At 49.1% G+C, this 26616-nt stretch overlaps 1 protein-coding gene across 7 annotated transcripts in view; it reads left to right on the forward strand.

The window, feature by feature from the left end:
* The window catches only part of ACSL6 (acyl-CoA synthetase long chain family member 6), a 56656-nt gene that overhangs the window by 21445 nt on the left and 8595 nt on the right, over positions 1–26616 (forward strand). For 6 of the 7 annotated variants that reach the window (XM_070415045.1, XM_070415048.1, XM_070415049.1 and 3 more), the window contains exons 4-20: positions 180–244; positions 510–611; positions 1076–1175; positions 1720–1898; positions 2999–3031; positions 4325–4376; positions 8122–8195; positions 10253–10330; positions 12200–12334; positions 12700–12834; positions 14084–14179; positions 15130–15202; positions 17941–18029; positions 18736–18852; positions 21650–21793; positions 23858–23959; positions 24954–25025. In XM_070415045.1, the coding sequence (XP_070271146.1) occupies positions 180–244; positions 510–611; positions 1076–1175; positions 1720–1898; positions 2999–3031; positions 4325–4376; positions 8122–8195; positions 10253–10330; positions 12200–12334; positions 12700–12834; positions 14084–14179; positions 15130–15202; positions 17941–18029; positions 18736–18852; positions 21650–21793; positions 23858–23959; positions 24954–25025 (1646 nt within the window). Of the gene's footprint in view, positions 1–179; positions 245–509; positions 612–1075; positions 1176–1719; positions 1899–2998; positions 3032–4324; positions 4377–8121; positions 8196–10252; positions 10331–10387; positions 10466–12199; positions 12335–12699; positions 12835–14083; positions 14180–15129; positions 15203–17940; positions 18030–18735; positions 18853–21649; positions 21794–23857; positions 23960–24953; positions 25026–26616 lie in introns of all 7 variants that reach the window. The other variant, XM_070415044.1, reaches the window with a different exon arrangement.

Genomic DNA, 26616 nt, shown 5'->3' on the forward strand with positions numbered 1-26616 from the left:
GATCCCCAGGGTGATGCCATGCTTGTGTACTTTAGGCCTTCTGGGGGTTCAGCAGGTCAGATAGGCAGCTGTGGGGGGGGAGTTCATTTGGCCCATGGACCACCCCACACTATGGGGTGTCAATTTGGGTGTTTGCTGGTACCTCCTCCTTTGCACAAGGCCTGTTTCTCTCTCTGCAGGGAATGGACCGTGTCTTGGCTTCAGGAAGCCCAAGCAGCCTTATCAGTGGCTGTCCTACCAGGAGGTGAGTGATAGAGGACAGGCTCCACTCTGTCTGCCCTCGCAGGCCTGGCACTTGAGGGGCTTGCAGGCACCCTGCTGGGTCTCAGAAGGTCGTATTTTCCTTGCCTGGCCTGTCTGCCAAACTCCTGGCAGCAGCTCACATGGCTGCCAGTCACCTGCGTGGGGAGTTGGGGAGGTCTCTCAACCTGTAGGAGTCCTCCCTGGGGGTCTCCCTCCCCTGCTGAAGACTCCTTGCTTTCTCATCTCTTCCCCACATCCGTGTGCAGGTGGCCAACAGGGCTGAATTTCTAGGGTCCGGACTTCTCCAGCACAATTGTAAAGCATGTACAGATCAGTTTATTGGTGTTTTTGCACAAAATAGACCAGAGGTGAGTATCGACCTTGACTGGTTTTAAAAGTATCAATGGAGTAGGGGGTTGGGCCCTGCTCCCGCTGTTTGTAGGGCCACACCCTCCTGCTCCCGTGGTTTTGTCCCCAATCAGGGATGGACATCACAGCCAAGCACCATCCACACCCCACCCAGTCCAACACACAGCTGCTCCCTGAGCCAGGGGAAAGGAAGAACCTGGGGAAGAAGCCCATGCCAGCCCTGAAAATTGGCATGGGGTTGTTTGGGTCCCAGAATTCCCTAGAGCAAGCATGGTCTAGAAGGCTGTGCGTGAGCAGGCACAACCCATTGGCCTCTCGGATTCCTTGCCACATGCAGAGGCCCAGAAAAGAGCCCTCTCATCGCAGGATCTAGAGCAAGGACCCTGGTTGCCAGGATTTCAGGACAGTACAGCCCTCCTATCTGCTCTGTGTTCTCCCACCCCCGACCCACCTGTCTCCACAGTGGATCATCGCAGAGCTTGCCTGCTACACGTATTCTATGGTGGTGGTCCCACTCTATGATACCCTGGGCCCTGGAGCTATCCGCTACATCATCAACACAGGTGAGCCCACCACTGCCCCTCCCTGCCACTGGCATCCAGCCCCTGGCCACAGCCTCTCAGGTTATGCCAATCGTCTAACACTAATCAGAAGTGTTTTGCTTCTACTCTCAGAGAGCACCAGGGGCTTCCACCTTGGCCCCTGAGTGGCTTCCTGGGTCCAGCTTCCCCCAGTTAGACTTCACCACCAGGCTCCTTCCACAGGGCCTAGCTGCCAAGAAGGAGCCTCTGCACCAGCCCCCACATGGGCTGCCCACCTCTGTGGGTCACTGCAGCTTCGGGCAGACGCTGGTGGTGGTAAATATCTCAAGCTGACCCAGCATGATAGGGGCTGAGCCAGCAGCAAAGGGCTGCTTGGAAACGGCTCCAGGAGGTGCCGTGGCCTGCTGCCCTTGGCTCCAGCCAGCCTCCATGCACAGAAGACAGAGGGCCTGTCTTGCCTGTTTACTTACACACCAGCTGTGGCACCCATCGCCCCTGGTTCTGGTGCCCAGCATGTGCTGCCGGCCCACAGTCACAGCCTGACTCTCTTGGATGGTCCCTGCAGCTGACATCAGCACCGTGATAGTGGACAAACCTCAGAAGGCCCAGCTCCTGCTGGAGCACGTGGAGAAGAAGACAATTCCAGGACTCAAGATGATCATCCTCATGGACCCGTTTGAGGAAGCTCTGAAAGACAGAGGGCAGGGGTGCGGAGTGGTCATTAAGTCCATGCAGGCTGTGGAGGTGAGGGCTGCTCTGTCTGAGCTGTTTGCTGGGCTGTTTGCTGGGCTGTTTGCTGGGCCAGCATAGGCCTCCCCACCCCCCTCAGGCCCTGCGCAGTAGCAGCTGAGCCCCATTCTGCCCTATGGGATCTAGGCCCCTGGGTCCTTCATTTGGCCACCAAGCCAGAGTTGCCAATTATCTGCCCCTCGGGTAGATGCCATGGGTGGTCAGGCCACGTGAGGATTGAGACGGAGCAGGCCGCACGGGGCTGGTGGTGGTTGGTGGGGTCAGTGCCCACAGGCATCCTCTGGGCTCAGTGGCTGGCACAGTTAATGACACAGGCACACCAGGGGAGTGGTGGTGTCAGCCTCCCCATTTCCAGCTAGCCACAGCCATCGTCTGCCTGAGCCTGAAGACTGTAGACCTGAGGTCTAAGAGTCAGGGAGAGGTTCTTGAAATGTGTCCCAGACCCCTAGCAACCAGCAGAATCGGTTTTTCTGTGCGTGGCCTCCCCAAAGATATCAGGTTGGTGGCAGCTGGTGCCTCCTGGAGTAACACAGGAAATCCTGGCCTCCAGGGCCTCAGGCCCTGTGCAGTAGCAGCTGGCCCCAATTCTGCCCTATGGGATCTAGGCCCCTGGGCCCTCCAGTTCCCCTCCTTTCTCCCTGCTCCTAGCTGTACCTATGTCTGTGTACTTGCACCCTCCATGGCTTAGGGGCCACACCTGTGCTGGCAACCCCTGTCCACCCCTCTAGGCCTGACTAATCTGGAAGCCCAGGCCACCCAGCCACTCTGTCCTGAGCATGTGTCCAGATGTACCATGGGCACCTCAAGCTGTCTGCCCCACTGTGCACATGCACAGCGCCTGGCCTCTCCCTGGGCCTCAGGCCCCACCTGTAATGTGTGTGAGGGGGGATGGGGGTGGGGGGAGGGTAGCCTAAGCCTGGATGTGTATCTGAGGAGAGGCCACTGAGGTGGTGAAATGGGCCTCGTCCAAGCAGAGAATCCTGAACTCCAGGGCTTGGTGCAGGAGCAAGGCATACTGTGCAGTTTGTTTATTTATTTATTTCATTATCAATGACAACTTCTGAGCACTTAAAATCAGTATTTTCCTCCTCTAGGAGTGCGGCCAACAGAATCTTCATGTTCCTGTGGTGAGCTCACCTGCCAGCAGGTCTTGGTTGAGCAGGATGGTGTGTGGGGCCTGTGCGCAGGGCTCAGTAGACAGGCCAGATCAGCAACCCCACGGTAATAAGGAACGCCTTCGAGCAACTCGGGAAATGCCACTCGGAGTGCCCGGGACTTCTGTGGGCGAGGGTCCACAGAGAGACCTGGAACAGGAATCCGGTGTTTGGGAGGAAGAAGAAAGGGCAGCCGGTCCCGACCACCCTTAGTTCTACAGGAGCTTTTTCCTTGTGACGTCTTCCTTTTCCCTTTGAATGTAGTGAACTCCCCAGAGGATGGGATGGACAGAAGCAGCAACAGAACCAGTAGTGGACTCTGGGGCCGAGTGGCCAAGTGGCCTCTACTGTCTTTGTTCATCTTTTCTGTGTGTCATCCCCAGTGATGTTGCCTAGGGTCAAATCACCAGTGAGACTTGCTGCTCCCTGGAGGGGCTGTTCAGGGGTTTTCAGCTTTCTGACAAGGCCTCCTGCCTCCAGCCGTCCTCCCAACGAAGGCCTCCCCACTCCCTTCAGCACCCATGAGCTTTCTCATCCACAGGCCTAAGCAGGTCTCAGCCCCATTTCCCAGGACCCTTCACCAGTAGCCCCTGCTGTGTGCCCACCTCGAAGCCATCGTGCCCCAACCGTAGGGAACTGCTCTAAGAACAGCCCCCCGGCCTCTCGTGCCTCTGCCTGTTTGGGCCAGTTCCTTACCCTCCCTTCATCTGGAAAGATCTGGCTTGTCTTTCAATCTCTACTTATGTCACCTTCTCTGGGAAGCCATCCTCTATGTGTAAACAGTTGTAGTGGGCTCTTCCCAGTGAGCCCAGGACTCTGTGTCCAGTGCCAGGGCAAGGGCCTGATGCAGAGCAGTCTTGGTGATGCAGTGGGCAGCTTAGTTCCCTGGACTACACGTTCCATTCTCAAGCCTAACCGCAGCCACTGGGGAGAAAGTAGGAAGGAAGGAGGGAACTGGGTCTCATCCACTAGAAAGGTCAGATCTTTAGTTAAGGCTTAGATGTGGCCACTGCAGCCCCATTCCATCTAGATTTCACCCCAGACTCAAGGCAGCAGGACCGGGCGTGTGGTTGTGGGCCAGGTGGATGGCCATGCCCCAGCTTCTTTTCCCCTTTTCTGGGGACTCGCCTGCCTGCATGACACGGGCACACAGATGTGCCGACACACAGTACACAGAGGGGCTGGCTGGTGGAGGGAGCCAGGGCTCTTAGTCCCTGGCCAGCCACATCCGGTCTCTTTAACACACATCTCTTCTCACCTCTGCAGCCCCCAAATCCCAGTGACCTCTCCATTGTGTGTTTCACAAGCGGCACAACAGGTAAGCAGAAGCACCCAGGTCACCAGCCAGGGCCACCGGCACCCTTCCCTGGCAGCCTGGTCAGGTGACTGCAGAAGTCTCCGGTGCCCTCAGGAGTGGGCTGAGCCTTGTGCTGTGCCTGGCTCCAGCTGTTGGGTCCCTCCTGCTACTCCCAGTGCTTTCTCACACACGGGCCCAGCACAGGGCAGCACAGGATGGCTGGATGCAGATGGGCAGGTGTGGACTGGGAGGTTCAGGGTGGGGCTTGCCACTTCCTGGGGCCAGAGCCAGAGGAGGCTGGGCTGCTGGGTCACATCATTCCTCTATGAGAAGCAGCTTTTACCCTTCGCTTCCTGGTCTTTGTGTCAGGGACTGCAGAAGGAGTGTGGGGGGTGGTGTCTGAGAACCTCTTCCCGGGGGGGGGGGGGGGGGGGGGCTCTAAGTCAGTCATGTAACCCTCTGCCACCATTGTTCCTGGTCGCTCACCTGTGCTGAGGATGGTTAAAGGTGCCAAGTAGGAGATGGGAAGGTGTATAAAAGGGAGTGCAGGTGCTCTGCAGGCTGAAGCTGGTGCCACGGTCAAGGCTGTCAGGAAGAGGGCAAGGGAGACAAATGCACTGCGTGCCTGGTGCTGATAGAGGGGCACCAGGTATCAGCATCAGCATCAGCAGGAACAGACAGTGACAGCTTCCTGGGGAAGGCAGAAGGCGCACAGGCACCGCCTTTCACAGTCTGCAGTGCCCCGTCACCCACTCACTGCACCACTGGCGCCTCAGCATGGCCTGTGAGATGAGCAGGTATGGGACTGTCCCAGCAGACACACCAGCAAATGGAAGCATTGGACCTGTGCCCTGCTCTGCCAACTCCCAGCCCAGTGTTCTTCCCATCGCTGCCTCCATCTCATCTGATGACGCGAGAAGTTACTTGCAATGCCCTAAATGGGCGAGAAGTTTCTTGCCATCTTTCTCCACCCTGAAGACTGGCCCACCTTGTTGATAGCTCTTGGTGAGCAGTGAACTGGGGCCCCCTGTGCCTTCTGCAGATACAGAGCTAAGGCATCCCGCCCATATGGATAATTGTGATCAACATAACTTTATTGAATCGAGATGGATTTTTAAAATATGTTTTTTTAAAATATATTTTATTGATTTTTTACAGAGAGGAAGGGAGAGGGATAGAGAGTTAGAAACATCGATGAGAGAGAAACATCGATCAGCCGCCTCCTGCACATCTCCTACTGGGGATGTGCCCGCAACTCAGGTACATGCCCTTGACCGGAATCGAACCTGGGACCTTTCAGTCCGCAGGCCGACGCTCTATCCACTGAGCCAAACTGGTTTCGGCTAAAATATGTTTTTTATTGATTTTGGAGAGAGAGGGAGAAACATCGACGTGAGAAACATCATTTGATTGCCTCCTGTATGCTCCCGGACTGGGGATGGAACCTGCAACCTGGGCATGTGCCCTGACAGGGAATGGAATCAGCGACCTTTCGGTGCATGGGACAACGCTCAGCCAAGTGAGCCACACGGGCCAGGGCTCGAGATGGATTTTTGCCATTAACTCAAGTGGGTCTGAGAATTCCAACACACTGCTAAGTCCTGTTAGAGAAAAAGGAACACAGCACTCGCTCCCCAGGAGCTGGCATCCAGAGCCAACCCAGGATTCAGAAATGCCCTTCAGGCTTATGTTGCTTTGTGTCATGAGTTTCACAACATGAAATTTTGGTGACATGTCCCTCTGCCCTGCCTGGGTTAGGGAGCGGGTCTGCTGTGGCCTTTAGCTTTGGGCCCTTGCCATTCAAGACTGCCCTCAGGCTGTTAACAGGTCACTCTGCCACAGAGGCTGCCCCGTATCTGGAAAAGAACTTACGGTGCATAAATGTGCTGTTGCCCATCTGGAGATGACAGGCCTCACATCCAGTGGTTTCCCAGACGACGGGATCAATCGAAAGCTGAGCCGTCCTGCCCAGGCTTTGTGTCTGCGATGTGGTGGGGATTCACGGTGGGGTGGGGCGGGGCCGGGGGGGGTGTGGGGAGGGATACAGAACTGACAGAACTGGAAAACAGGTGGTGATTAGTGCCACATCTCCCACTCCAGTGGAGTGTCTGGTGCCAGGACAGAGCTGGGCAGTGAGCAGGCCTCTTGCCTGATGTCACCCTGCCTGGCTGCGCGCTTGGATTTCCTTGATGTTGGTCTTAGCCTGTGCTGTGCCTCTGGTCGTCTTCTCCCTGTCGAGCACATGAGCCACACATGTCCTTGGCATCACAGCCGGGTGTGGCTTCCCTTCCACGCCCAGTGTCCCAGCGCCCAGCTTCATCAGGAGCTACGTTGTTCTCTCAGTGAGAGAGATGGAAAATGTGATCAGAACCTGACATGTGGCTCGTGGTTTTGGTGGTGGAATCATTCTGGAAAGATTTTCTTCTCGGCCATGGTGGGACTTAATTCAGAATTACAAGTGTTCTAAACTATGAATCAGTCCGCTTGCCTGCGACCTCTCCCTTCCTGGCTGGGCTGGCTGCTGGGCTGGCTGCTGGCCTGGTGAGGAAGGCGTGTCCCGCCCTTCCTCTCTTCCTTTTCCGGTGTTCCGCCTCCTCCTCCCTGGCTAGGGAAGGCTCCTACCTTCTCGTAGGACGTGCAGGTGGGGAGGGTGAATAAGTGAGAAGGGGAAGCCGGGAGATGGTTTGAGAAAGACGTTTAAAACTTGCTCTTTGTTTCATGGATGATTGCTGATTCAGTGTAATGCTGTTCATTTCTACTCACTAGCCCTTGATTACAGCTTTCTGGTGAGGGTTGCAAAATACCATATTGGTTCATTTGATATTTTGGGCGGGACAGGGATTCTGCACACGGCCTGGCCCCTCTCTTGGAGTTTTACAGCTATTGCATCTGCTGGCTCAGTGGAAACTTCTAGTTTAACATCTTTTGTGCATGGACCAAGTCCTTAAAGCACATAGAAGTCCTCTGAGGTGGGTATCACTGTCCCTATTTTCCAGGTAAGGAAAGTGAGGAGGGACAGCTTGTTGGCAGTGAGAGGCCAGGCTGGGATTTGAGCCCAGTCGGACCTGCCAGCAGCACACCAATGTTGTGTCCTCCCTGACATGACATGGTGGCCAAGTCAGCCTCCCTCCCCAGCCTGCTGGGCCTAGGTCCCCACCAGGCCTCTGGTCCTCTGAGTCAGCCCTGGCTTCCTCACAAGCAGTAGTGACAGGTCATGCCACGAGAAAGCACGGCCATCCATGTCCCATCCTGCCCAGGAGCAGGCAAGAGGGCTGCTTCAGCCCTCTGGCCTCCAGCTTGGTCCGCGCCTGGGCCTTCCAAGTACCGATGCAGCAAGGAAGTCTCCTGCCAGCAGAGTTGCTGCAGGTTTCTGGAGACTAGATCTGCTCCGGCCCAGAGAGGAGCGTAGGGTGCTGGGAGTATGTGAGGAGACCAGGGGCCAGGAGCCTATGCTCCCTGAGGGAGGCAGGAGGGTGAGGCTCAGGTCACAAGTGGCCAGTCCCTTGAGGCACCCCACCTGTGACTCTGTGTCACTTGCCTTCTGGGCCTAAGCTGCTGGGAGCCTCCAGGTGGGCTTCAGGTACAGGATAAAGGTCCCTGAAGCAGCATATATCTTCCTAGGCCTCCCACAATGAAGGCATTGTGGACGAAAGCCAGAGGCGTGGATGGACAGCGCTGGGTGTCTAGGACTGCGGACTTGGGTGCTGTTCTCCAGGAGTGGCCCTTGAGCTTCCAAATAATTTGTCTTCTTGCTTTCTCTTTTCAGGGAACCCAAAAGGTGCAATGCTAACCCATGGGAACGTGGTGGCTGATTTCTCAGGCTTTCTGAAAGTGACAGAGGTGAATAAAGTAGACTTACTAATGCAGGTGTCTCGAGGAAATCCTCAAACTTTAGAGGTTTTTGGGGTTTGTTTTCTCGCCCCTCCCCCCACCCCCTCCACCTAATATAATCTGGGCTGCCTTTCACAGGCAGGAGTTTCTATTCTCTTTAGAGCAACCCCACTTTTACAGATGTTTTTAACCCCCAACACTGAAATGATCCACACCTGATACATAATCAGTTGATTTCTAAGAGTGCTAAGATCCCAGAAGGAAAAACACATAAATCTGTTTTTGCATTTTGAACTTCAAAAACTGTTCTACCTCTAGTTATGTACATACCTTTATTTACAAAGTAATCCTATATAATAAAAGGATAACATGCAAATTGTCCCCTCGACCGGGAGTTCGACCAGGGGCTGGGGCTAGCCAGCCAACCTCCCAAAGTCTCCTCCCCCCGGCTGGCCCCACCCCTCTATTGCCCCCATCAGGGCACCTTGCTGGACCCTACCCATGCACCAATTCGTGCACTGGGCCTCTAGTCTTTAATAAGTTGTTGTTCAAGTAGGCCAGGGTTTCATTCAGTCATTTTGTGTTTAAGGAGTCTGGGAAACAATATTGACTGCTAGTTTATAAGACTGTACTTAAAAAGGTAAAATTTAAAAGCTTGATATCTTGGCCTGATGGGCTATGAAAGAAGGACCTTTTTCCCACAAGTGGTGAGTATCCAAATGTCCTACAGTTTCCTTCAGGAGCCAGGAATGTACCTTTTCCTGTAAGTGAGGCCTTTTTCACCACCGTGGAGAAAAACCACCACCCACACCGTAGCAGATGACAGTATGGAGAGTATTTCCCCAAACAGATATTTATTTGATAGAGCCCTGGTCAGGAGCCATGAGCCAGGCTCCCAGATCTTGTCCAGGTGTCTGCAGAAGGACAGAGAGAGGGGAAGTCCAGCAAACGAAAGCCAAAGGCAGGCTCATCCCTGAGCTCAGACCCGCTCGCCCATCCCCGTCCCTGAGGTCAGTCCATCTGTGAGCCGTGGGCTCAGGGGACACAGCAGGGCTCCCTCTCAGCCTTCCCCTTGAAGGCCCTGTTTCCAGGCCGTGGCTTGTGAGGCCTGACTCAACCATCTGTTTGGGGCTTGGCCTTGCCCCCTCCTTTGTTCAGGGCGTGTACCCCAGCCATAGTTGGTGTCCATCTGCAGTGATGGCGAACCTTTTGAGCTCGGCGTGTCAGCATTTTGAAAAACCCTAACTTAATTCTGGTGCCGTGTCACATACAGAAATTTTTTGATATTTGCAACCACAGTAAAACAAGGATTTATATTTTTGATATTTATTTTATATATTTAAATGCCATTTAACAAGAAAAATCAACCAAAAAAATGAGTTCGAGTGTCACCTCTGACACACGTGTCAGAGGTTCGCCATCACTGATCTAGGGTTTTCTGGGCCCCTTTCTCTGGGAGGACTAGAAAGTGCTGACCAGCCGAGACCTCTGAATGGCTGCCCAGGTGGCCCAGGGAGGCGGGTGACATGGGGCCCGGGGCAGATCCTGCAGCTGTGGGGAGGGGGAGGAGGCTGTCCAGCGCCGACTGACTGGAGTGAGAGGTACAGGCCCTTCCCAAAAGGAGACTTCCCTGCGGAGCTCGGCTCTGCTGGTTTATATGTGCTTCATTTGACTCCTTGCTTCTGCAGATAACCTAGACGCATTGGCGCTGTGACCTAACACTCCGCTTCCCATGCTGCCCTGTCCCTGTCTCTCTCTCTCTCTTTCTCCTCTCTCTCTCTTTCTCTTCTTCACCTTTTTTCTTTCTCTCTCTCACTCCTTCTCTCTCCTTCGCTCACTCCTCTCTCGCTCACTCCTTCTCTCTTCCTCTCTTTTCTTCGCCTTTTCTCTCTCCCTCCCTCTCCTCTCTCATTTTTTCCCTCTCTCATCTTACCTCTTTCTCTGTGCCCCCCTCCCCCACTGCCCTCCCCATCCAGGCCCATTTTCTCTTTATTGTTTTATGACTCTCTTGTTGTCTTCCTGTCAGTGTTTCTTTCCTTTCTGTCTCCCATGCCCATCACCTGCAGAAAGTGATCTTTCCGAGACAGGACGATGTGCTCATCTCCTTCCTGCCTCTGGCTCACATGTTTGAGAGAGTGATCCAGGTAAGACTCCCACCTGACTGACCGGGCCTTGCCTGGGCTCCTTCTGTTTTCTTACAGAGTCAGTGGGCTCCCACTTGTGCGGATGTGCACATTTCCTATTTGCCTTTAGCACACATGTTTGAGCGAATGGTGCAGGTAAGGCCCTGGCTTTAGGGAGGTACAATCTGTACCCAGAACCCAGAACCCTAGCAGGGTGTCACTTGTCACAGGAAGTAGACCTAACCAGCCCTATTCTCAGAAGTTACCACAGGGGTCAGAGGATCTTGGCCACCTCACCCATCCCTCCTGGGAGCATTGCTCCAGGGAAGACCCCAGGTCTGCCCTATCTTACCTGTGGACACACTGGGGCTGAGAGAGGCCCCAGCTGATGGCATTGCTCAGGGAGCAGCGCAGCTCTGTGCAGAAGTGCTTTATCACTCCAGCTCTATGCAGTATGGCTCTGTTTATGGCCCAAACACCTATATTCTATATCAGTGATGGCGAACCTTTTGAGCTCGGCATGTCAGCATTTTGAAAAACCCTAACTTAACTCTGGTGCCGTGTCACATATAGAAATTTTTTGGTATTTGCAACCATAGTAAAACAAAGACTTATATTTTTGATATTTATTTTAATGCCATTTAACAAAGAAAAAAATGAGTTCACGTGTCACCTCTGACACGCGTGTCAGAGGTTCGCCATCACTGTTCTATAACTTCCATTACTCAGGAACCCCTAAAAAAGAAAAGGCAGTAAAGGTGGGCAATCAAACTGTCATGACCCCTCAGGCTGTAGATGGGACTGGTGTTGTGATTGGCCCTGAGACAGGCCTTGTGGGGGTAGAGGTATTGGCAGGGTGTGGGTTCACAAAGAATTCTCCCACTTGTGTCACTCCAGGGACCATCCTGTGAATAAATTGTCTTCTAAGCCTCTCCCATCTTGCCTTGGGGGAGATCTGGCATATCAGGGCATGTTTTTCAACTTTCCAGACCTAGATTAGAATGCCAGCAGTACTGCAAACTAGTTTGTGACCGGGCAGTTCCCTTTACCTCGCTCAGCTTTGCATTTCTCGCCTATAAAATGGCAATATAAAATCCTGCCTCTGTTATAAGTTTGCTGTGAGCATTAAAGAAAAGAGCAGAGCCCTAGCTGGTTTGGCTCAGTGGATAGAGCATCAGCCTGTGGACTGAAGGGTCTGGGTTCAATTCCAAGGGCACATTCCTGGGTTATGGACTCGATTCCCAGTAGGGGGGTGTGCTGGGGGCAGCCGATCAATGATTCTCTCTCATCATTGATGCTTCTATTTCTCTCTCCTTCTCCCTTCCTCTCTGAAATCAATAAAAATATTTTTTAAAAAGGAGCATATATTAGGCCCCTGGCACACTGCTAGTCCCACTAGCAACCAGTAGGCTCCCCCTTGGCCTCCCTGCCAACATCAGCAGCACGTCCAGTTCTCACGGACACTGATGACTCTCCCAGAGTTGCTGAGGTGTCCCAGGGAAACTACTGGCTCTTTGAGACCTGAAGCAGACCCAACCACAGGGTGTAGTGCAGCTCAGAGACCTGAGTCCCCTGGGAAGCTCCGCCCAGGGTTTGGGAGTGAGCAGGAGGGGCAGGCACAGTGGGATCGGCTGCTCTGATATCTCCCAAAGGCTCCCCCCTGTCTCCTGCTGCTTCTCCCTGTGCCTGAGCAGGACCATGTGGGAAGGTGGAGACGTGAGGGAGGGAGGGTGTCACCTCAGATGCTATTCAGTGTCTCATGGCAGCAGCCAGAGCTGGGGTAGGAGGTCATGGGCACCCTCCATGTAGGGCAGAACTGTGGATGGCTCTGTAGTGCAGCCAGGAGTGCCCGCCCTGAGGGACTCCTCCCTTCCTGTTCTCCCCTTCCAGTCTGTTGTCTACTGCCACGGAGGGCGCGTCGGCTTCTTCCAGGGAGACATCCGTCTCCTCTCAGATGACATGAAGGCTCTACGCCCCACCATCTTCCCTGTGGTCCCACGACTGCTGAACCGGATGTACGACAAGGTGAGCCCACAAGGGAGTCAGTCTCTGGCCAGGCTGAGGGGTAGATAGATGCCTGTGTGGATGGGGTCTGAAGCCCCAGGCAGGCTTTCCAAGCTTCCACCCGCAGGTCCTGGAAATGGCCTCTTCTCTTGCATTCCCTGACTCTCACCCGTTTCCTTCCTATCTTCAGGAATTACTAGCCCCGCAATATGCTCACACCTTGGTAGCATTGACCGTGGGCTGGCTATCATACATTCAGTGACCTCCTATAGGGGTCCAATGGAGTGTGGCTTCTCTGTTGGCTAGTCTGGACCTTCTTCCTGGGGGGAGGGGGGTGTCTAGAGGTGGGACAGGCCCAGCAGCTGTTTCCAACTTGTGCTCCTTAGATCTTCAGCCAGGCAAACACACCACTGAAGCGCTGGCTCCTGGGGTTTGCAGCAAAGCGTAAACAGGCTGAAGTCCAGAGCGGAATCATCAGGAATGATAGTATCTGGGATAAGCTCTTCTTTAATAAGATTCAGGTAAGAGAATGAACAAGTGATTCTAGACATGCAAGGGTCTAATGGGTGACTTTACAGAAGAATTAGAGAAGTTCATCCCAGTGGTATATAGTAATCTTAGAAAATAATAACTCATTTGGTCATGAAATCAAAGCTTAAGCTACGGTTGAAATCTTAAAGGACTCATCTTGGCTATTTGGAGATGTGTTATATTGGTCCAAAGGCAAACAGCAGGAAGGACTCCTGGAAAGTAGGTCCCTTGACTTCCATAGGCAACGGGGAGCTTTGCCTTGGTGGTCAGGTCCACCAAAGAGCTCCTGGGGCCTGAAAGTTCTCTTGGTCCTTTTTGTAGCTTTGGCCATGGTGGCTTTCCAGCAGCATTAGGTTCTTGGATAGCCAAGAATCTTCCTTTAAAAAAAATTTTTTTTATTTGATTAATTTCAGAGAGGAAGGGAGAAACAGATAGAAACATCAATGATAAGAGAGAATCATTGATTGGCAGACTCTTGCACGCCCCACACTGGGGATTGAGCCTGCAACCTGGGCATGTGCCCTGACCAGGAATTAAACTGTGACCTCCTGGTTCATAGGTTGACACGCAATCACTGAGCCATTCCGGCTGGGCCCAAGAATTTTCCTGTCCCTTCAGCTTCTCCCAAACCAGCTGATCATGAATTGCTCATCTCTGGATCCCCACTAATGTTTCCAAGTCCTGCATTATCCAAGGAATGTGTAGCTAATTAGTATCATTACTCAGTTTTTCTTACTATATTTTTAGCTATGGAAATTAATATTTAAACTCTCTTGGCTCAACTTCCATAAACAACATATTTAAAGACTTCTTTGTCCACTGCATAGTAAATAGAGCAGAGTACGGTATTGATTTGTAAATGAAAAAAGGCTAGGCCATTAATGTGGAAGTGGGAAGGAATTGTCCTAAGTAATTGTTTTTGGATGGTTGCAAATGATGGCAGAGTGAGGGAATAGCTGTGTATTTTAAGGAAAGTAGAACCAAAATTATAGAATGCCACATAGATAATGGCACTTATCTCAAAGACATAATAGAGTTGGCCATATTGCACAGCTGACTGAGTTGTTCATTTTGAAGAACAGACTTCCTCAGCTCATGTTGAGGTCTTCTCTCTGATCCCTACCCTAGGGTGCAAGTAGGGTCCATTTGTTGAATGTTGACCTTGGCTGAGGCCAAGATGAGTGGCCTTAGACGCCACTTCCAGAAGCACAGACTTTGGCAGACTCTTCTCTCCCACAGGCCAGCCTTGGTGGGTGTGTGCGAATGATTGTGACTGGAGCAGCCCCCGCATCACCAACAGTCCTGGGATTCCTTCGGGCAGCTTTGGGGTGCCAGGTATTACCTGCATGTGGCCTTGGGGGGGGGGGGCAAGCAGATGTGTGTGAGGACAGGGAAAGGCCCTGGGGGCAAGATTTTTGTGGAATAGAAGCTCCATTCCTCTGAGGATGAAAACATCCCAATGCCACTGAAAGCCAGTATGACCTTGTGACATATGGAAAGCCCAGGTGCATCCAGTCTGGGAAAGGGGGCTGATAAACTATGTGGAGGATCAATGTGCTGGGGAATCTGCAGCACACCTGTAGCAGCATCTCTGTATTCTTCAGCCTGTAAAATATCGCCCAATCCAGAAAGGGAGCACAGGGGCAGGGATGCTGAAAGTCCATTTGTGTTTTGTCATTTGATTCAATAGGTTTTGTCATCGCTAAAAATTCCATTCCTTCATTGACCCATTTGGTTAAAGTGTATTAAGTTTTTACATATGCAGGGTATAGTGACATGGCTGTCACTATTTCATCGATGTGCATGCTTCACTTTTTATACTTTCAAAGCCGCTGGCCTCTTCTACCCCAACATAGCCTGACCACTTCTAAGAGCGGACTCTCCCATGTGGTTTATTCCTGCAAACACACGAGGCTCTGGAGGGGAATATCTTACAGAGACAAAGTAAATCATACAGTAGATTTTAAAGTACTTGTCTTTGATACATATTATCCAAATAAAAAATAGAGTCAGTAGTTGAAAATAGGTCAGAAATCTTTACCCCAAACCACTTAAGCTTATCTACTAAGTGTGGTAAAAGTAGCACTTCTTCCAAGCAAAGTAGCCACACCTGTTATCTGTGTTCAGCTTCACCTGGATTTACCTGCCTCGAGAGCACCTCCCTCCCACCATGCCCAGCATGGAGCAGCAGGTGTCAGGGTGGGAGCTTAGTTGGCTGAGGCAGGCAGCCAGCCAGCTGCAAGAGGCTGTGTGCCTACAGTGTGGTTTCCATGTTTTGCTTGAAGGTTTATGAAGGTTACGGCCAAACTGAGTGCACAGCTGGATGTACCTTCACCACACCTGGGGACTGGACCTCAGGTAGGATGGACAAGAGATGTGGGGGCGTGTCACCAGGCACGGCTGAATTAAAACAGCTACAAAATTTTCTCATGGAAAGTAAATTTACAAGGGAACATCAGAAAAAAAGCAGAAATAGAAGAAATATACTAATGGTGGTAATGTCTAGGTTGTACCATTATGGGTCTGTTGTTCTCTTTGTTTACATATTTTTGTGTTTTTTTACTTTGCATTTTTCCATTTTTTTATAGATAAATCGAAGTCGTATTTAAGAAAAATAAAGAAGTCGCCAAAACCGGTTTGGCTCAGTGGATAGAGCGTCGGCCTGCGGACTGAAGGGTCCCAGGTTCGATTCCGGTCAAGGGCATGTACCTGGGTTTCGGGCACATCCCCAGTAGGAGATGTGCAGGAGGCAGCTAATCGATGTTTCTCTCTCATCGATGTTTCTAACTCTCTATCTCTCTCCCTTCCTCTCTGTAAAAAAATCAATAAAATATATTAAAAAAAAAAAAAGAAAAAAAAATAAAGAAGTGATAGATTCCAAAATATAGCTCAGGAAAAAATGATTATGTCAGTATACTAGATTTCATAGATTCTGAATACCACACAGCTTTGCTTATAGTTGTTTTATTTTTTATTTTTAAATATTTTTTTACTGATTTCAGAGAGGGCGAGACAGAAACATCAATGATAAGAGAGAATCATTAATTGGCTGCCTCCTGCATGCCCCCTATTGGGGATTGACCAAGAATCGAGCTATGATTTCCTGGTTCATAGGTCAATGCTCAACCACTGAACCACACCAGCCAGGCACTTGTAGTGGTTTTATTTTATTTTTTAATTTATTTTTAGTGATTTTAGAGAGGAAGGGAGAGAGGGAGAGAGATAGGAACATCAGTGATGAGAGAGAAGCACTGATTGGCTGCCTTCTGCACGCCCTATACTGGGGATCGCACCCACAGCCCAGGCATGTGCCCTGATCTAGAATCGAACCATGACCTCCTGGTTCATAGTTCTATGCTCTCTCTACCACTGAGCCATGCTGGCTGGGTGTAGAATGAAGGAAGCAGGCTATGAATTGATTGATTATGATTACAATCAGGATTTTTTTTACAATCGTGCCCTATTGAAAGATTACAATTATGAATTGGAGAGGCAACTTCCTAGTGGCCAAAGCACTATTTCTTAAAGGGCCATTTCCAAGGCCCTTGGGAACTACAGTCTCCTATGACATTAGTGTCTAGAAGGCAGTGGCAGCCTCGGGAAGGAGCAGATCCCACGCACTGCCTCATTCTGAAGAGACTCATCTTTCAGGGTAAGGAGGAAGCAGCAGGTAGTCCCTGTATGGTCCACCACAAATTTAGACCAGATACTGGAAGACTAAACACGATCCGGCAAAGGAATCCTTTAGGGCACCAACTTTCTCTATGCTTTCCACCCTCATGCTTTAGTTTGCTCAACTGCAAACTAGAAAAACTTGGGATAATGTGCATGCACAAGAAATATGCCCAGTAATGCAATCCTGTTTTCAGGGCACCTTGAGGTAGTCAGCAGAAACATGATAGGTGGAGTCTAAATCAAAATCTGATTTGGCCAAGTCAAGTACAGAAGCATTTTTTCCCGAGTTTTATCTTTTAAATTCTAGCTTAATGAAGCCTTTGGTGTTTAAATTCTTTGATCTTTCTACCACGGGCAAATTTACAAGGACTGTCTTCTGGGGTCCTGGTTCACTATTTTTTTATTATTGTTGCCATTATGTTTGCCAATCACTCTCACATATGCCCTTCCTTTCAGATACTTACTTCCCTCTATGTCATTCTCCGCATTTTCCTATGTAAGACTTTTGAGTTTTGCCTTTTTTATTCATCCTTACCATAAAAACTTGCAAAGGCTATTGAGTATGAGAAGATAGATGTCTTTGTACGAATTGTGAAAGATTTTTCAACCTCTGCTTTAAAAGAGAAAACGAAGTGTCACTGCCTCATTTTTTATCTCCATGGCTCTGTCGCTCATGGTCCCTTCAGGACCTTGGCCAGCACCTTATTACAGTGAATTCTGTAACAACCACACTCACACAAATTACTAGAAAATGACTTCAATGTAATTTTGTGGCTGGAAATTACAAGATCAAGAAAATTAGAAGTTGTTTTTTAGGGTTGAGTTACCTTGTCCTGGTTTCCATTCCTTTGTTACTCAGTGTACTGTGTGGACCAGAAGCATCATCCCCTGCGTGCCTGTGTGACATGCAGAAGAATCTCAGGGTTCATCCCAGTCCCACTGAATCAGAATCTGCAGTTTAACAAGATTCCTAGATGATTCCTGGGCACATTGGTCAACAGTCTGGTGACTGGAGGAAAAGCAATGATGACCTCATTTTATGAACCCCAAACCAAGACTTGTGATCTGACAAAGGGGATAGTCTTTCAACAGGGGCACGATTGTAAAATTTCCTGACGATGTGGTCGGTGTGGGCGTGAGCCCCACAGACTCTGCAGGTTGGTGCCAGGCTGGTGCACCTGTCCAGCTCTTTAAGAATCAGATGTAAAACAAAGGTCTGCAAAGCCTGGCCTCTCCCTTCTCCAGAACTTTGTTTTATTGTCAGCGCTTGCCTATGACACATGCCCGTCTAAATGTGTTTTGCTTTTCATCCATAATTCCCTACTGTGACCACTTGGGGAGGTTACATGGCATGGAGTGTCTTCAGTGCTGAGGTGGACCTAGACACCGACCATGCCACATTGCTCTGGTGTTTGTCCTAGGGCACGTGGGGGCCCCTCTGCCCTGCAATCATATCAAGCTCGTCGATGTCGTGGAACTGAACTATTGGACCCACAAAGGAGAGGGAGAGGTAAACTTCAGCATTTAGCCATTCGTGTCTGTGGAGGCTGCATGTAATGAGTAAAGGGGAAAAAATGGAATTATTTTTCTTTTACCCTCGGTGTAAAGTCACTTTAAATTTCTGCTTAATTTGACTCAACCAAATTCAGTATTTCCTCCCTCTTCTGTTTATGAAACAAGACTATGGCAGGGCTGGTCTAACTCGAGATTTATAATTTTCAAAACTTAAAAAAAAAAATCCTATTTTCCCTCTAAGTGGCATCGCCTGCTGTTGTGAATCCGTCCCAGCAGAAACATAACTATTTGCAGATAGGCCAGGTGGGGTAGATACTCATTCATTCCATGCGAGTGGGTAGAAGCTGCCTGGCTGCCTGTTGAGGCAGGGGCTGAGCCTCTCTGGTAGAACCAGCCGGCCATCAGTATCTGATGTGACCTCATCCAGTGTCACAAAGCAGCACCTGCCAAAGGCCAGGGGGTTCCCGAGGAAGAAGAGATGGTGGAGGGAGGCCTGGGGTGGCCAGGGCAGAGAGGAGAGATGGAGAGGATGCAGCTTGAGGAATAGCTGGTGGCTGTTCCTGTCCTCTGTTGTCATCACTGCCGTCTGCACAGTGGATTTCCTGGGGGATAGCGTACAGTCTTCTACACTTGCCCCTGACAGCCTCACATCAGGAATCCTGATGCTGTGGGCTGAGAGAAACCGGTGTTTGTCCCTGCAGATATGTGTGAGAGGACCAAATGTGTTCAAAGGTTACTTGAAAGATCCAGACAAGACAAAGGAGGCCCTGGACAGCGACGGCTGGCTCCACACTGGAGACATTGGGCAGTGGCTGCCGGTGCGTGTGTTGGGAAGCCTGGAGCTCCAAGCACTTGGGTGGTGGGTGTAAATCTGATTCACTCTGAGGCAGGGGTCTTCTCCATGTCCTGCCTGACAGCTAGTCATTCAGGGTCACCTCCAGGGATTAAGAGGTTTGTCTTTACCTTGCCCCCAACGCTTTCTCCTCCACCCTCCTGAGGCAGGAGATAGGGATCTTTGTGGGAGGATACAGTTGGAATGTGGGGCCCACTGCCTACCCTTCATGGTTTCCAGAAAGACCCGCAGTGCTGTGGAATCTGGGGGGTGGAGTACAAGGAGCCGGAGTTCATAGTTCTGGGAGGCCTGAGAAAGGCAGCGGTGGGAGCCCAGGACGCTGGCCCCCGCTGAGAAGCAGCCTTGAGCAGGAGGAAAACTTGACGCTGAGCCCAAAATGGCTGCGTTTCTGTGGCTCTGACAGCAGTGGCTCTCGTGACCATGAGCAAAGCCTCATCCCTCTCTGGGACGCTGGGACTCACTTGTAGAATAAGAGTGTGAAGCTATGGGAAACTCTTTGGCTGTGGCCCAAATCAGCTTGCAGCCCAAATCAGCTATTGTGCCTCATTCTGTCATTTATAAAATGGGGATAACACCATGGCTTACCTGCACAGTTATTGTGAGGAATCAGTGAGATTATACATGTAAAGCAATTAGCACAAAGCCTGACACACAGGAGATGCTTAGATGAAAGCTATGAGCAGAAAAAGGCTCTGTTGCTGAAACTCAGGGCCCTTGCCTGACGCAGCCCACCCAAGGAGTCTCTCGAAGGTTCTGGTGGGCATTCTGAGATGCTGCGTTTACTGGTCACGTGAGTGGCTGGCGAGCTGTTTGCCCCTGCTTGGGTCTGAGTGCTTCCCTTTGAGAAACGTTCAATCCTGCAGCAGTTGAGAATGTTCCTTGATGTGTGCCCTGGGCCAGGGACTCTGCTCAGGGGAGAGACAGGTCTTTAGACAGCGTCCAGTCTTTAGACGGTGCTCAGTGCGGTTGCATGAACTGAGGGCCACGCTCACCTGGGGCAAGGCAAAGGAGGACCCGTGCCTGCTGGGTCTGAGTCTCAGGATATGCCCTGGGTGAGAGGAGCGACTGGGAAGGACAGTCAGGGCAGGAGTCACAGCACGTGCTGAGTGGAGAGACACTAGAGAAGCGAAGCAGTCAGTTCTAATTGAAGGCACGCGGGTGGAAGAGGCCGACGGGGGAAGTCAGCGGGGCCCTGGACACTGATGGAGGGTAAATTGTCCCATCACCTAAGAAAGCTTAGGCTTCAGGTCCCTTCACTTGCATAGGCTCCTTCCAAGGTTCTGTACTTCATCTTATATTATTTCTCTTAAAGAGGATCCTCAAAGTTAGAAAAAGCTTAAAGCCTCACAAAGCCTTGGCTCTGCCACCGATGCCCCATAACTTGGATGAAATGACCTACCCTGCAGGGTGTTGTGAGAAGCACGTAAATTAATTCATGTGAAATACCCAGCGTTTTGCTTGAACTAAAAGCCCAAGACAACAGGCAGGCAGTCTGTGGGAGTTAAATTTTTTAAAGTAGTGTTTTGAAATAGTATTAGATACAAGGAAAAGGTATATATTTCTGATCCAGAAAGACCTGATTTAAAATCCTGGTTCCCCTACCTCCTAGCTGTGTGGCTTTGAAGAAGTTAAGTAACCTCTCTGATCCTCCCTTTCCTTATCTATGCAATGGAGGTGATGACACCCAGTGCATAGAGTACCATGAATACCAAAGAAGCCAGTGTAGGGAACGTGTGTGTTGTCCAGCCTGGGTTTTGAGCAAGGCAGGGCCTGCTTGTTTTTCTCTTCTGGAGAGATGGGGCACGAACAGAGTGTGTGCAAAGGGCTGGCCGGTCAGGAAGTGGTTTGATGGAGAGAGGCTTGTGAGCGAGGGTGGCTGAGCCTGACTGCTGGAGGTCCCAGGAAAGGCAAATGGCAAGGCCATCTCCAGTGTTAGGGCTTGGGGGCTGGGGCAGGCGTGAGGAGGGCAGTGAGGAGCTTCCTTTGGGGGCATGTCGCATATGCAACCACCCTTGTTTCTGAGTCCTGAGGAGAGTTAAGTTCTGGGTCTGGCGCTCAGTGACAGGTCTGGCTGGAAGCTTAGACAGATGTGGGAGTGGCCAATGAAGAGATAAATGGTGCTTAACCTCAAGGCGCATGTCAGTGGAGGTGAGGAATGTGCAACATTCAAGGTTGAGCCAAAAGAGAGAGACTCACTTAGGAAACTCAAAAAAGGTTGAGGGGAGGCAGGGAGGTCACCGGGGTCCTGGAGACCAGGAGCACAGGCACTCACTGCCCAAGGGGTGGCCTGCCTGCTGCAGAGGCCCTGGCCATCCGGCTGGTCAGGAGGGACTCACTGGGGGCTGTGTGCTATGGGTAGAGAGGCACTCTTTGGGGTTGGGGCAGTAGCTGGGGCAAGAGTCCTAAGCATGGCTTAAGGGGGGAAATCTGAAGATGCCGTGAGAAAAGGGACAGCTAGAGCAAGGGCCTGGGCGAGAGGAAAGCCCTGGTGGGAAGACAAGTGGGCTTTCTAAGGAGGAGGGTGGCAGGGTGGGAGGGGGAGCAAGGGAGGGGGTAAATGCCGAGTTCATTCAGGGCAGAGCTTGAGCCATCAATCCCTGTGCGCGGTGGCTGTCAAGAGCAGAGAAGTCACAGAGGAGCAGATCTGGGTGGAGTCTGCAAGGTGGGGCAGGACAGGAGTGAGGGACTATGGCACTACGGAGTGATGGCTTGAGGTTCAGAGGATGCCATCTTTCTATGAAGCTGTTTGTCCAACTCCACAGGCGGGAACTCTTAAAATTATTGATCGGAAGAAGCACATATTTAAACTTGCTCAGGGAGAATATGTTGCACCTGAGAAGATTGAGAACATCTACACCCGGAGTGAGCCTGTGGCACAAACCTATGTCCATGGGGACAGCTTACAGGTGAGTCCCCTGTGCTCCAGCCCTCCCACAGGTGCTGGGCCTGCTGAAAAATCTAGAGTTAGCTCAGAATGATTTCCTAAGTATTTGGTATTTGATTAAGTAGTAAAGATTAATTTCTAATCAGACACCGTATTCACCTACATATTAGATTATGAAAGAAAACTCCTTGTTAAAGAAGAAACCTTAATTATTTAGGGTTTGATAAATTGCAATTAGGCGATAAGTTGCTTGAAGTTATAGTAATGGACACTCCCACTACTTTTAACTTGATGTGTGTGTGTTTTTAAGAATTTGTTTGTTTTTCAATTACAGTTGACATACAATATTATATTAGTTTCAGGTGTACAACCCAGTGATTTGATATTTGCATAACTTGCAACATGATTACCCCAGTAAGCCTAGTACCCATCTGTCACCATACATAGTTATTACAATAGTGACTATATTCCCTGTGCTGTTCCCACTACTTTTTTTGTTCTTGTCGTTAATCCTCACCCGAGGATATTTTTCTTTTTAAATATATATTTATTGATTTCAGAGAGGAAGGGAGAGGGAGAGAATCATTGATCAGCTGCCTCCTGCACACCCCCTGCTAGAAATTGAGCCCACAACCCAGGCATGTGCCCTTGACCGGAATTGAACCTGGGACCCTTCAGTCCAGAGGCTGACGCTCTGTCCACTGAGCCAAATCAGCTAAGGCCGAGGATATTTTTTCTATTGATTTTTTTAGAGAGAGTGGAAAGGAGAGGAAGAGACAGAGTGAGAGAAACATTCCTGTGAGAGAGACACTCCCGCACACGCCCCGGATTGGGGCTGGGGATTGAGCCGGCAACCCAGATATGTGCCCTTGAGAGGAATTGAACCCGAGACCCTTCAGTACAGGGGCCAGTGCTCTAATCATTGAGAAAACTGGCTACGGCTGTACCCACTGCTTTTATTTATGTATGTATGTATGAGAGAGAGAGAGAGAGAGACTTCTTGCATGTGTCCTGACCAGGGATCGAACCGGCAACTTTGGTGTATAGGGACAACGCTCCAACCAACTGAGCTACCTGGCCAAGGCTTGTATCCACTTTTAACTAATATTCTACCTATTTCCAAGAGGAATTTTGAAATAAGTTGCTGAAGTAAAATTCAGAATTTCTACTGTTTTGATTTTGAAATATGCAAATGAACTTTACAGATAAATAGGTATAATATTGCAACAATGGCACTGATGATGATATAGCCTAATATATTAAGGTAATATGTTAATTAATGTGGTTTAGGATTACATTATTTGGAGAGGATTTATTATTCTGTTTTCAACATCATTTAGATTTAAAGTCAGAAAGATCGCTATGAATATAGTCTTTGCATTAATTGGATTGCTATAATTAAATATTATGAAATTATTTTTAATCATTTAATGAAGCATGTTAATGAAATAAAAGACCATATTAATTTTAAAATGTCAGGAAATCCTGAGAAACATATTTTGGTTCATCGAGTTGTTTGTTTACCATCCTGAAGATGTACTCATTTGAGTTTAGCATGAGAATTAAAGGTACATGTAGGTCTAACTTTATTGATGCTTAATCTCCTTAGGTTTATTCTTTATTATTTTTTTTACAAAGTTAGGTAAATATCAGAAAATAAATAGTCAAGAATGTGTGATACATTGGTGGAAATGTTTCATAACATAGCCATCTACTTATTTTTAGAAAAGGGTAGAGTCTGAGCATACCAAGAGATTATTTTTACTGCTGGACTACAGATAACCACTTTAAAAACTTTTTCATTAAAAAAAAAAAAAAACTTTTTAATTAATATAATATTATATGTCAACTATACTTTAATAAATGTTTAAAAATAATAATATAAGGGCTTTTGTGATGATAAAAAGCTTTTGTCAATTTTGGTGATTATTTTATTTTGGTGATTGGTATATCTTGTACTAGTATCTTTAATTTTGTATCTATTTCAGAAACGTTTTAATGTTTTTAGAAGAAAATCAAAACAAATATGGTGACTAGGGAAAAAAGTGCTTTCATCATGGCTTGTTTTTCTTTGGTGGGATTGCAGGCCTTTTTGGTGGGCATTGTTGTGCCTGACCCTGAAGTCATGCCCTCCTGGGCACAGAAGAGAGGAATTGAAGGGACATACTCAGAGCTCTGTGTAAATAAGGTCTGTATGGTGGGGCTGTTTCCTAAAAGGTTGCTGGGCCTTTTTTGATACTGCATTATGAGAGAACAAGAAAATAGCAGACAGGCGAAATTCGAACATGTAGGGAAATTTCTAACTTTATACATGGTGGGAATTCTAAACCAGACTCACATTTCTTCTTAGAAAGTTTGATAAAACTATTGAATTTTCAAGCTAGAAGACATCACAGGAAGTTGGTCCAGGCCTCTTGTTTTGCAGCTTGCAGGAGAGTCCACAGAGGACGGCGGCTTGCCCACGGCCACACAGCTGGTTAACAGCAGTGTCAGATGTGAGCTTAGGCCTTCTGCCTACTGGCCATGCTCTCTCCAAGTGTGAGGTGGATTTTGTATCTACTGGGCTTAGAGAGGCCGTCATGGAATTGAAAAAGTAACACAGTTCTTCATGCTTAGAGCATTAGCCACTCACACCTTAAGAATCTTCGTGGTACATGGAAGGAGCTCTGGAAGAGGATCTCTGTGCTCTGTCTCAGCCTCAGCCCCTCCAGTCACATGGTCCATTTCTTAGCAGCAACCACAGGCCCTATCGATTCCACTAGGCCCTGGGCTCTTCTGGGGGTTACGGGGCCCCTGGGACTCACCAGGCTGACCAGAGGGCCACTTAAAAACATCATGTTGGGCCAGGGGCGGGGGCGGCAAAAAACAACAAAAAACATCATGTTGACTTGGGGTGCTGAGCACACAATACAATATACAGATGGTGTATTATAGAATTGTATACCTGAAACCTATATAATTTTATTAACCAATGTTACCCCAATAAATTCAATTAGAAAAAAATCAAGTGGTCCCTTAGCCTGTCACTCCTTTGGGCATGCCTGGTACTTCTTTGCCAGATGAGAGGTGGTGTTGGCATGCTGCCAGGGAGTGTCAGCTCCAGTTGGAGGTGTGGGAGGGAGAGTGTGTTGGTATGAAATGTGTTTTTGATATTATAATTTTACCTATATGATTCCATTCAGGAGCTGAAGAAAGCCATTTTGGAAGATATGGTGAGGTTAGGAAAAGAAAGTGGACTCCATTCTTTTGAACAGGTAACTGGAACCTTCCCCATACTTGTTTCAGCCCTTCACGCAGTGATGAAAATTAAACCAGCCCACAGTGACCCTGACCTGGATTCCCCACCCTCCACGCTGTGGCCTGCAGGCAGGCTTAGCACCAACAGACCCCTGAAGGCCAGTTCTACCCTGACGGCAGCAGCCTGCGTCCAAACTAAAATAGGTCATATATCGAGTGAGACTGCTCGTTGTCCTTGTAATCACAAATGTTCATAAAGCTGAAATATTACCCTGGCCTTCACCACCGGATCATGTGTACATGATCTGTCTCCAAGATGCCTGCGACTGCCCAGGCCAGATCCCTGTGTTATTTTTACTTTTATGGGGACACTCTTCTTGACTACCACAGGCAAGCTTTCTTGCTAGGACATCGGAAAAATTGTGCTCCTTGGGCCAATGATCCGTTAGCCCAGCATGCCCTCTACAAAGAGGAAGAGACAAAGAATATATTAGGAGAGGACACAGTAGTCCTCTAAGACCTTTTGTCTTTGCTAGGTTGGGGTTCTTACTGTAACTGAGTTCATAAGCATACTTTGTCCTACTTACATATACCGTTTATACATCCTCTTTAATCAAAAATCCAAAAAGAAAAATGTATCAAGCAGAAAGATACTAATATACTGATTTTTAATGTTTCTTAGTATGTAATTAACATAATTGTTTTTCATAAAACGGTTTCTCCAATAGGGTACACCTGGAACCTATATAATTTTATTAACCACTGTCACCCCAGTAAATTCACTTTTAAAAAACCAAGTGGTCCCTTAGCTTGTCACTCTTTTGGGCATGCCCAGTACTTATTTGCCACATAAGAGGTGGTGATTGGCATGCTCCCAGGCAGTGTCAGCACTAGCCCAGTGTAGTATTAGGGATCTGCAAGGCTTATGAGAATTTTAAATTTTATATGCTCATTTTGATGATAACATAAAAACATTTTTAAAACCAGTCTTAAATATAAAACTCTTGGAGCAATTGCTTGCAATTAAAAAACATTTCCACAGTTTAAGACTAATTTTTTTTAAGTTTCAAACTAAGGGGTCTGAGAATCGTTTATTTTGTTTGTTTTGTTTTTTTTAAATAGATCTTTACATTAACCTAGCTTGAGAAACATTACATTACTCTCATCTGACAGCATGTTTTAGGGCAAATAAGACCTGGATGAATAAATCTTCATAAAATTATAAAAATAAAAATTATAGAATCTGAGATACTCAGCAAGTTATATTTATATTTCTGAATGAAAGGTCAGTCTGGCATAATAATTATTTAAATTTCTAAATTTGGTAGAACTGACTTTGTTGCCCTTCCATAAGGAAGCTGTTGACCAGATTGAGCAGGGGCCACAGACTGGTGGTCTGAGGCCTGTCTGGTCTGGGCCTATGTGCTGGCCGCAAGGGCTGGCTCTGAGGGCACTGGAGATACAGGAGGCCTGGGCCAGGATTACTAAACTGATTAGTTCCTGTGACTCCTAAGGCCTTGCACGCCCCCTTCTGGGTTTGGGATGTATGACCTACCCCAGGGCATGTGGGGAATCATAACATCTAGAATCCTCTTCCTGGAAAAGACT

This window comes from Myotis yumanensis, unplaced genomic scaffold (assembly GCF_028538775.1).
Source record: "Myotis yumanensis isolate MYYU_CA2020_CCGP unplaced genomic scaffold, mMyoYum1.0.hap1 SCAF_5, whole genome shotgun sequence".
In the NCBI taxonomy this organism is placed as follows: domain Eukaryota; kingdom Metazoa; phylum Chordata; class Mammalia; order Chiroptera; family Vespertilionidae; genus Myotis; species Myotis yumanensis.